The 11,728-nt window shown below is 33.5% G+C and overlaps 3 protein-coding genes across 5 annotated transcripts in view; all 3 read left to right on the plus strand.

The window, feature by feature from the left end:
• Positions 33-4,383, plus strand: LOC107621176 (putative disease resistance protein RGA3). The gene is made up of 2 exons (XM_016323211.2): positions 33-1,391; positions 3,869-4,383. Exons 1-2 carry the CDS (start codon positions 60-62, stop codon positions 4,340-4,342), a joined length of 1,806 nt encoding a protein of 601 aa, XP_016178697.2. The 5' UTR covers positions 33-59; the 3' UTR covers positions 4,343-4,383.
• On the plus strand, positions 4,500-5,405 carry LOC107621174 (putative disease resistance RPP13-like protein 1). The gene has a single exon (XM_021114756.1). It carries the CDS (start codon positions 4,500-4,502, stop codon positions 5,403-5,405), a length of 906 nt encoding a protein of 301 aa, XP_020970415.1.
• Positions 9,295-11,728, plus strand: part of LOC107620748 (long chain acyl-CoA synthetase 2) — a 7,369-nt gene continuing 4,935 nt past the window's right edge. For 2 of the 3 annotated variants that reach the window (XM_021112798.1, XM_016322874.2), the window contains exons 1-6: positions 9,295-9,691; positions 10,566-10,629; positions 11,067-11,159; positions 11,276-11,332; positions 11,499-11,547; positions 11,650-11,726. In XM_021112798.1, coding sequence (XP_020968457.1) covers positions 9,543-9,691; positions 10,566-10,629; positions 11,067-11,159; positions 11,276-11,332; positions 11,499-11,547; positions 11,650-11,726 — 489 coding nt within the window. In that variant the 5' untranslated portion in view covers positions 9,295-9,542. The remainder of the gene's footprint in view (positions 9,692-10,565; positions 10,630-11,066; positions 11,160-11,275; positions 11,333-11,498; positions 11,548-11,649; positions 11,727-11,728) is intronic. The other variant, XM_016322873.2, reaches the window with a different exon arrangement.

Genomic DNA, 11,728 nt, shown 5'->3' on the forward strand with positions numbered 1-11,728 from the left:
ATAATAGATTCAATATATATATTTGGTTGGCATTAGAGTTGGTTGAAGATAGAGTGAGAATGGAAAGTGTTCTGTTTCAAACAGGCATAGTCTCTGCTTCTTTGCAGGTTATCCTTGACAGATTCACAAGCTTTGCTCATAAAGAGCTTTCTCTTCTCTTTGGTTTTGACAACAACGACCTCAACAAGCTTGAAAGGACACTCTTCAAGGTTCAGTCTCTTGTTGACAATGTTAGAGCCATTAATCACTCATCTTCTTGTTCTTCTCATAATAAGGCCCAACACCTTTGGCTCAGGGACACTCAGAATGCCTTGCATGAAGCTGAGGACTTTCTAGATGAACTTGCCTTGGAAATCTCAAAACTTGCTTCTGCTGATGTCAACGTTGACTTCACCAACAAGGATCAGGTCAGGAACTTGGTCTTTTCTAAGTTTAAGTTTAGTATTCCCTCTCAGATGGTTAAGATGCAGAATAAACTACAAGAGTTAGCTAGGGAAATGGATGGTTCCTATGTAGATGAATTGCACAAATTGGGTATGCCTTGTTCTACTGTAGGGAATTTTCAAACTAGTTCGTTATTGGATGAGTCAGTTGTGATTGGAAGAGAGAGTGATAAGAGAGAAGTTATAAAATTGTTGTTGGATGAGGAAATGGGGGGAAGGTCGAATCTTTCAGTGATTGCGATTGTGGGCATGGGGGGTGTGGGAAAAACTACTCTTGCTCAACTTGTCTACAATAATGTTGATGTGGATAGCAACTTTGATTTGAAAATTTGGGTATCTGTTTCTGTTGAGTATAACATGGAAAGAGTCACAAGGTCAATTGTTGAGTGTGCTTGTAGGAAAAAGGTGAAGTTGTCTGCTTTAGAACCAATTCAAATGAGACTTGAAGAAATACTTAACGGAAAGAAGTTTTTAATAGTATTAGATGGCTTCTGGGATGAGGATGAACATAATTGGGATGTGTTGTGCTTGCCATTGAGAGTTGCTGCTCGAGGGAGTAGAGTACTAGTGACGACTCGAAGCATGCTTGTTTCTAGAATTGTTGCCACTGCTTCTCCTTACCAGTACCATTTGCAGACTTTGTCTGATGAAGATTGTTGGGAATTGCTTAAACAAAGAGCATTCTCAAACATGAGACATGATACTAACAAACAATTAGAATTGAGGGAAACTGGCTTCAAGATTGCACAAAAATGTGATGGGCTACCACTGGCAGCTAGAGTTCTCGGAAGCACCCTACGCTTTAGATCCGATGAAATGGAGTGGGATGACATCCTGAAAAGCAACACATGGGACATTCCAGAGAATCGAAGTCAAGTAATTCCAGCATTGAAACTGAGTTATGATCTTTTGGATGCTTGCTTGAAAAGGTGTTTTGCCTATTGCTCTTGATGGTTTCAGTGGCTAAGAGAAGGGGGGGTTGAATCTTAGCCCCCTTTTTGCTTGCTAATGCTTGTGCTTCAAGTAACAATGTTATTCAACATATTTTATTTTGAAATGTTGAATGCTTGATTTATGAGCAGAATGTGATGATAATCAAAACTCATTTGTTATCAATAAATTGATTATCTGCTCAAACATACACATATCAACAAAACACAAACCAGTGTTGTTCAGAAAGTTTCCAAATATTTTCCAGTCCAGATATCAGAGCAATGTCATTCAAAATAAGGAAAATATTTTCGAAACACATATTAGCACATCAAAGCATGGCAGTTGTTAAATAACACATCTTAAAGGAACTGCCAAATATAAATCTTCAAACCAACAGGTTTATCAAACATGAACCAATCAGCCAATTATATCAAACATCATAATAACCAAATGCCAAATGCAGTTCATACAGCAAGGATCATAATAGAACAAAAATCAGCCAAGCATCACAATATATTAAACATTATAATAAGCCAAATGCCTTCTTTGAACAAGGATAATCATGAATTTTCAATTTGAAAATTTCAACCCTTGTCCCCTGTTTTTCCAGCCCCTGTTTCATTCCAATTTCAATTTTGGAATTTAAATTTCCTCCCCCTTTTGGCATCAAGGGACATAGAAGACCTGCAACAAGAGAAATGAGCAATACATAATATTTATAACAAAGCAGTAATTGTTCAGAGTATCATACGGCAGGGAGTACTGCCTTTTGGTGGATGATCTTGTTGTTACACCATGAGAGGGATCACCAATGATGAAATCATGAGGATAACCCCTCATAGATTTCCATTCTCTAGGCTTTCGGATGGGTGTAGTACTTTGATGATCTTCTGGTGGTCTCACTGTTTCAGTTGCTCGTGCCTGTTCAGGAGACAAAATGGAAATATCTCCTCCAATCTGACGAGACAAAACCGGGCTGACAGATTCTTCACTTTGAACAGTTTTGGGGTTTTCTTTACTTGTTCCAGCCTCTTCACAATCTGAATCAATATCCTTCACAATACTGGGAATTAAGTTAGAATCACAAAAAGTAACATGTATGGATTCCTCTATTGTCCTATGCTCCTTGAGATAAACTCTATAGGCCTTACTTGTGGTGGAATATCCAACAAACATTCCTTCATATGATTTTGGATCAAATTTTCCAAGGTTTTTCTTATTGTTGAGCATAAAACATTTGCATCCAAAAATATGAAAATACTTACACAGAAGAAAAAGCAATTCCTTTCTTTTTTGAATCTTTTTTCAAATAGGTGTTTTCAAAAGCAAGAAGATTTCCTCTCAAATCATCAAGTGTCATGGAGTCTAAGCTACTACTCTCAGAAATAATTAAAGCTTTAGTCTCCCACTCTTTTGTGAGACATCTCAACACTCTTCTCACTAGCACAGAATCAGAATGTGTAATTCCCAGAGCATCTAAGCCAACAATGATAGCATTGAAACGTTCAAATCCCTTGATGCTTCATGATGATGATGACTTCATCTGCTTTAATCTCTGCCTTCAACCATCACTTCGCCACTCTAGCTACTCCCTGTGGTGGTTGAGCAGAATCAAAGACAAGCCATGCTTCAAGAATCTCCCTTGCTGGCCGAGATCTTCTTCTTCCTTTTTGAGCATGGAGAAGCCAAGATTACCTCACCAAATCTGTCCATAAATGGTGACAATCTCAGCCACAGCTCATTTTTATTTTAGTATGTTTTCTTGCCATCATTGTGATGGTCTTTAGGCTTGCTTTCTCTTCCTTTCGGTAGCTTATTTTTGCTTCCATGGCTACCAATGTTTCCTGTGTAATAACCGAAGAGAGAAAGAAGTGAGAGAGAAGAAAGAGTCTGAAGAAAAGCAATAGTGGTTAAACTAATTAATTGAAGAATATCTTGCTTTTGCTTCCCTTAGTTGGCGTGTAGCAATGATGCCCTTTAGTCAAATCAATCTTCTCTCTCTTGCTTATATTCCCAATGTTTAAATTGGCTTTGAAATCCTTTCAGGAAGAGTAATGGAATCCGTTGGAAGCATTTGAGAATTTGTTATTCTTTGCTTCATGGATTCGGACAAGGCATGAGTAACACTCATGGAATTGGGCTTGGTTGCTATAATCAATTTGATCTTGGCCCATTAATAACATTTGCTTTCCTGATAAAACTTGGAGCATGCATAAAACAAATGGAAGGCATGTAACACACTTGGGCTTAGAGCAATCAAAATTATTTGGCCCAAGTAACATTAAATCAGCCACATTCATTTTTTGTTATTAAAACCAAGGCTGAGTGAAATTTTGGGCTGGCACAATAAATTTGTTTTCGGCCCAATATTAATCCTGCACAACAAAATTATTTTAATTAACACATTAACCAAGATTAGCTTAATAATTTTGCTGTTAATAATGTTTGATCATCATCAATTTAGTTTAGAGTTTTCCAAACTCATCAGCTCTATTTTTCCTGCAAGTTTTGAATTCAAGAAGGATGATTTGGTCCAATTGTGGGTGTCAGAAGGCTTTGTTCAACCAAGAGGAACAAGAAGAGCTGAAGACATTGGCAAACAGTATTTTGATATATTATTTCAAAGGTCCTTCTTTCAATGTTCACACCAAGATCTTCAAAATCAGCCAGTGTATAAAATGCACAAGCTCATTCATGACCTTGCTCAGTTTGTTTCTGATGAAGCTTGTCTTAGAATGGAGGATGGCAAGTCATTGCCATGGGGTGATTTGAGATGTGTCAGACATTCATCTTTGGTATGTAAAGACATTAAGGTAGAAAGTCTGAAGGCTTTCCTTAAGTGTGGTCGTCTGAGAACTTTCATTCTGTTGTCTCAAGGTGTGTGCCAAATGGATCAAATCCCTTATGAGTTTTTTTCTGAATCTCAGATACATAAGGGTGCTGAATTTGAGCTTTTCCAATATTAGTGAGCTGCCTAACTCAATTGGAACTTTGAAACACCTCCGACACCTTGATGTCTCGGAAACTCATGTTGAGAAGCTGCCTGAATCAGTAACAGATTTAAATGGGATAGAGATACTTATGCTCAACAACTGCTTCAAACTACTTCAGTTGCCTAAAAAGATGAAAAATCTTACCAACCTCAGGCACCTTGAATTGGACATAAAACGCCAAATTAGTTCTATGCCAAAGGAATTTGGAAAGTTAACAAACCTTCAAACCTTATCGGCGTTCATCGTAGGCAAAGAGAAAGGACAATGCATAGAAGAGCTTAAAGACATGAGATTCCTTCATGGGTCCATATGTATAGTCAATCTTGAAAATGTGACTAATATGAGAGAAGCCGTCGCGGCTAAGTTAGAACAAAAGCCATGCTTGGAAGGCTTGGAGTTGCAATGGAATGAGTTTAAAGATGGCCTAGAAGAGCAACAAATCTTGGCTGGTCTTCAACCTCATAATAGGATCAAATGGTTAACTATAACAGGTTATGGTGGTTTTATGTTTCCAAGTTGGTTGGGAAACCCAACATTTTGCAGGATTGAGAGAATTCTTTTGCAAAATTGTCGTTATTGTAAAGTATTCCCTTCTCTTGGCCAGCTTCCAATGCTTAAACATCTTTATGTGGAAGAGATGCATGATTTGACACGCGTGGATGATGAGTCCCAAGGTCCAAACAGTTTTCCATCTTTGCAGTCTCTTACATTTCATAATCTGCAGAACTTGCAACAATGGAAGGATTTGAAAGCAGGGGATATGCCTAACCTCACTCATCTTACAGTAATAGATTGTCCAAGCTTGAACTTTCTTCCTTCACTTCATTATCTTACAAGACTTGAGAGCTTAGAGATTTCTCAATGTCCCAAGCTTCAATGCTTACCAGCAGAAGGTTTACCGGATTCACTGGAATGTCTAATCATCATAGACTGTTCTGTTCTGAAGGAAAGATGCAGAGTTCATGAAGGTGAAGATTGGAACAAGATACAGTCCATCCCTAAAGTTGAGATTGATTATGAGGATATATTTTGGTGACAACATTGAAGGAAATCCATTTCATCTACCTCAACTGAAGAACATCTCAACCCTGTGATAGCTCTAATGTGAAATCTTATGATTTGGCAATGTGAAAACTGAAAACTGAAGACTTCAGTGCGTTTAGTTTGCGTTTTTATTTTCTGTTTTCATTTTTAGTATTTTCTGTTGTTTGGATTTTAGGAACGAAAAAGTGAAAACAGGAGATGAAAACAAAAAACAGGATTTTATTGTTTTCAACTTTTCCTTCACAAAATCCAAACAACAGAAAATACTGAAAAAGAGTATGTAAGTTATTTTGCCCCATTCTTTGCATTCCACATTGTTGCAATTTTATTTTATGGAAAAGTCTACGGGGCCAGCAACTTGTGTATTTTCTGACCAGCACTTAACCATCAAAACAAAAGTGAGTGATCTCCTACCATTAGATGTAATCTCACACCATTAAAAACACTATTGATGACCAATTGATGGTTACAAAACACCAAAATTACTGGCTCCTAGTATTCCTCTTATTTTATTTTATCATCTTAGATAAGTCTTTGAATAAGAGATATTCAAGAAAACCGTTATTTTTTTTAATCTTTCTTCTCTAGCAAGCACAGATTAAATGAGCCAATGAGTTATAACTCAAATGGCATAGTCTTTCCATATTCAATTAAGAGGTTGCGGGTTCGAGTCTCCTATCTTTGATTAAAAAAAAAAGCACAAATTAAATGCTCAGTAGACTATCTTTTAGGATATTATGTTAATTAACGCTGTCTAAATTTTATAAAAATCCCAATTATTTAGGAATAAATAAGATTTAAAAATGAATTGTTATTAGTGAACGGAAAAAAGAAAAACAGAGCTATTAAAATAGGTTATTTGCGTCACGTGTTAACAAAGTTATCAACTCATCACTATATTATGAAATGTAAATTTCACACAAATAAAACTCACACTTAATTCTATATTTATATATAAAAATGAAATGATGGATCCACAAATAAATACATCTAACATTAGTCATAGAATTATTTCCCTAAAAAGAAATAAAAATAATACCTTTCGTATAAGATTTTTTGTGCAAGATATGTCATTATATATTTATATCGATCATTGCATGGCCTATGCATGCCTAGATAAATACATGCATGATTAATGTTGTATGGAGCATTAAAGTAGCACAGAAAGTTAGGTGTGACTTGTAATTACGTAACATATTTGAATAATACTCAATTTAGTCCCTAAAATTACACTCGAGCCTCAATTTAGTCCTTAAAGTTTTAATTGCCTCAATTTAGTCCCCAAACTTTTCAATTAACTCTGTGACGGAAACCACTGTACGGAAACCACTGTAAGGACTAACGTGATTAAAATTTGAAAAGTTCAGAGACTAAATTGAGGCAATTAAAACTTCAAGAACTAAATTGAGGCTCGAGTGTAACTTAAGGGACCAAACTGAGTATTTTCTCAACATATTTTCAATTTGCCACAATTTGATGTATTAAAATTGTCTCTATTTCTTGTAATAAAGCTTGACTTAGTCGGTATAATTTAAACTTATAAAGTGCATATCAAGAATAATATGCTTATTAATATATTCTTTAATTTTTCCTTCTTTTTAAATTTTATTTCATTGGCGTGAAGACTTTGCAACTTAAGAAGGAATGACATGGTAAACATAATCTAATTATCCAACCATTTAGATTGCCAAACAAGAAAATTGGCTGTCTCCAACATCTTAATTTATTGGTTGGTTAGAAATCATATGATCTGTTTTTCCAAAATGTCAAACTTATGTAGCAAATTTCCTTGTCGTACTATTCAATTAATTAAGATCTGTTTAACCATCTACATTACTATAGCAAATTTTCCTTTCGTCATATTAGTCCTACATTAATTAGTCTCACAATTACTTTATTTTATGTTTATCATTTTCACATATTAACAAAGTAATTATTATTTTTCTAATTTTGTTTTAATTACACATCAGTAACTAAATAGTTTAGTATAGAATTAAGGAACCATTCACATAAAGATGCTTAAAACGTCTTTTTTTTTTAAGGTAAAAATTCATGTGGAGTCGACTTCACGTGAAGTTGATATCTAAGAGTCGTTAGATGAAAATTTAGTTAAATCAGTCAAATCATCTAACAGCTCTCAAGTATTCGACTGCACCTGAGTTTCCACCTTTTTTTTAAAGACGTTTTTTAATAATTAAAATTTAATCTATATAATCAATCAAACTGTGTTATTTTTGTCAAAATTAGACCAAATAAATTAGTTTGACCGAAAAATTGATAAACTAAATCTTGAACCGACCTAAATTAATATTCTTTTTTTATAGAAAATAACTATAATATTCTTATTATAAAAAATGACTGAAATACTCTTTAATTTTGAAAATCCTAAATTCTAATCCTATGACGACACAGAGAAAAGAGAAGGGTTATGATTTAGAGTTTTTTTTATATATATATAAAGTCATTTTCTATAACAGGGGTATTATAGTTATTTTTATAAAAAATATTAATTTAAATCGGTTTAAGATTTGGTTTATCAATTTTTCGATCAAACCCATTTGTTTGGCCTATTTTAACAAAAATAACACAGTTTAATCGATTATATAAATTGAATTTTGATTATTAAAAATGTCTTTAAAAAAAGACGTTTTAAGTATCTTTATGTGAGTGGCTCCCATAGAATTAAACAAGGGCATTTTAATCTAATAAGTATGCATCACAATTAAGTTTTAATTTTAATTTCCTTAATTCTTGTATATTAGTTCTAATTAAATGAAAAATATTAAATTAATAATTATAATAGCAAGAAAAATTAAAAGAAAAACAATTTTGTTACACCAATTCCCAACTGCATGCATGAATAATTGTCCTATATATATATGCAAATCTTCCGGACCTTTAAGAAATTATAGTGGTTGAAGAAGCTACTAATAATAGCATGGGAGAACATGTTGAAGAATGAAGAATAATTAATAGGTAGCATGGTAGGGACAAAATTTTGGCACACACTACACTACAAATAATAATAAGCATTATGATGATGCAAGAAAGTTTTGACAATATGTGTGTGCTGAAATTCTCAAACTAATTAAAACATGCAGAATAATAGCCGGCAATATTGGGTACCTATATTATGTTTACTTTTCTTAAGGATTATTAATTATGTTATGGGCTTATGGCCCCTCTCTGTATTATGTACTATACCTTTCATGCTTGTTAATTATACATGCAGTATGTATAATTGTATAGCACTAAATTAGCTGGTTTTCTTGCAGGATTTCAGGGTGCATTGTTGGGAAGCCATGTGGTTAAATATCTCTAAATTAAAAGGTGGATAAGAGTAAATTAATTTGTAGGGGTGTTCGCGGATCGGATCGGATCGGATATGGCCGAAAATTCGATCCGATCCGCACAATTTTCATCGGATCGGATCGGATATGATATCCGCACTTTTTAGTGGATCGGATACGCGGATGTAGAGCAGATATCCGCGATCTGATCCGCAAAGGGTGCAGATCGGATCCGATCAATTTGCGAATCGGATCGTATCCGCAATTTTCGGATCGAATGCGGATATTTACCGCAAATCTGCGGATACGATCCGATCCATGGACACCCCTATTAATTTGTATATTGGGATAATCACATAATTAGGGTGATAAGCTTCACCAAACTTTCACAGCCATTAGCACATAACAATCAAGTATATAAATAGAGGATATGGAGAACTAGTCATGAATTGAAGAAAACATGCAACATCTATAGGAAAAGACAAAATTAAGATTTTGAGAGAGTGATTAATAAAATCAAAGCTGGAAAAAACTGTTATATATATATAAAGGTAGAGAGACTAGAGAGTAACCTGTCCCATAAGTAATTTAGGTTGTGAATTTATTGCATAGGATTGGCTCAACCAACTCTCCTAACACTTTTCTCTTACTGTCACAGATACTCACATGCAAGCTAAGATGCAACAACCTCTCTCTCTTTATTTATGACACAATTATTGCCCCATAAAACCCCACTTGTGTTGTGTGTTATAGACCTGCAAGGCAGTAAAAATACATAGAGTTTCTGAATCAAATCAGTAACCTGCAGTGCAGTGCAGTGAACATTGTTATTATTGAGAATGGCAGAGGTTTATACTGTGAAAGTTGAGGAAGGAAGAGAAGCAAGTAATGGAAAGCCCTCAGTAGGAGCTGTGTATAGATGCATATATGCCAAAGATTCTCTCTTGCAAGTACCTCCTCAGTTACATTCACCTTGGGACTTCTTCAGGTCACTTTCTTCTTTTATACCATTCTTTTTTTTCATTAGTTTTTAGGAATTATAAAAAATACACAAGTTTTTTATTTATGGTACAAAAAAAAAAAAAATTGTATTTGTGTTATTGTCTTTTAAAAAAATATCGAAAATATCGAGTTTTTACGTCTCTTGTTTTTTCCATGTTTCTTTCTTAAAGAAAATATCCAAATATGTCTTAATAACACTCTTTAAATTTAGAATACAATATCTTAATACTTTAAAACTTAAACATTTTATTTTTCTACACTATATATTCTACTTTTAGATTATGTTATTAGTATATTTGTTAGTGAAGACTTATTTTAACATAGAATTATGGAAATGAATATAATTTATCATGCATCCTTGCATAATAAGCTTTTCCATTTGTAGCTTTGAACAAAATAATGCTTTTTTTTTATTAAAAGGGTGATTAATTGTTTCAAAATGAGCTTGTTCTGTATTAGTATTCAGTTTTAGATCATTTGTAATTGCACAATGTAATTATCACACTGACCAAATCACAATCCATATAATAGCCGCATATGCTAATGTTACTTAACATGTGTTACTGGCTTTAATTAACTAGTCTGTATCAATGCACACGTTAGTTTTATATATCCTTAATTTCTTGATTTTAATACATCAATTTATCAATTAAATGCTATTTCATTCTAATAATGATTCTCTAATCTATCCAGATTAAACAATGGTTGCCAAATAAATAATGAATTTGTTTTGATTGAAAACAAGATTAACATAACAAGTATAGCAGTTTATTTGAAGAAGATTCATGGAACAAACAGTATAATGGTAATATTTGGTTTTAGAACTTTCCTTAGCAGTTTTTAATGTTTCCTTTTGGCAGGGACTCTGTTAAGAGGAATCCCAACTGTCGAATGCTCGGCCGGCGTCAGAAAACAGAATCCAAGGTACTATAAGTCTATGAATTTGTGTAATTTATGTAATCGATTTCACCTAATAAAAAAAAGGTTTAATTACTCTGCTGGTCCCTATAGTTTCGCAAAATTTTCAATTAGGTCCTTATACTTTTTTTTCTTTTAATTGAGTCCTTGCACCAAATTTTTTTTTAAATTGGGTCCCTACACTTTTTTTTCCTTTTATTTAAGTCTCTGTATCAATTTCTTTTTAGTTGGGTCCCTATAAAATTAAGCCAATTACTACTAAGAGGGACTTAATTGAAAAAAAAATTTGGTGCAGGGACCCAATTAAAAAGAAAAAAAGTATAGGGACCTAATTGAAAATTTCACGAAACTATAGAGACCAACAGAGTAATTAAACCTAAAAAAAATTCTGTTATTTTTGTTAACCCTTAGAATATACTGAGAAAATTGAGGTGAATTATTAGGAGGCAGGTCCCTATGCATGGCTGACATATCAAGAGGTTTATGATGCTTCTATCCAAATGGGTTCTGCCATGAGAAGCCTAGGGGTTAATCCTGTGAGTATGCAACATTTTATTGCTCTTATAATGTGCTTGATATTTTGTATTGTAAATCATTAAATGTGAATTAATAATCTAACTATTTTTTTGATTTTTTTTTTTTTCACTCTAAGGGTGATCGTTGTGGCATTTATGGATCCAATTGCCCTGAATGGATTATTGCAATGGAGGTATAGGACTTTGTAAATTGTAATATTATTCACATTTTATCAAAGAGAAATTAGAATATACAATTATATATTTAGAGATAAAAGAGTGTTATGTATAATATACCTTGTTGATTATTCCAACAAGATATATAACTTGATTCAATTTTATTTTCACCCTGTTTTGTAGGCTTGCAATAGCCATGCAGTAACATATGTTCCATTATATGATACCCTCGGTATGATTTTTCCTTCCTTAGAATTATAGAATATGTATCAATTTGTGTAACATAGTTGATTAGTTTCTCTTACATATAACATGGAATTATAATGCCTAACAGGTCCTAATGCAGTGGAGTTTATCATAAATCATGCCGAAGTTTCAATAGCATTTGTACAAGAAAATAAGATTCCATCTGT

The sequence above is a fragment of the Arachis ipaensis genome, chromosome B10 (assembly GCF_000816755.2).
Source record: "Arachis ipaensis cultivar K30076 chromosome B10, Araip1.1, whole genome shotgun sequence".
In the NCBI taxonomy this organism is placed as follows: Eukaryota; Viridiplantae; Streptophyta; class Magnoliopsida; order Fabales; family Fabaceae; genus Arachis; species Arachis ipaensis.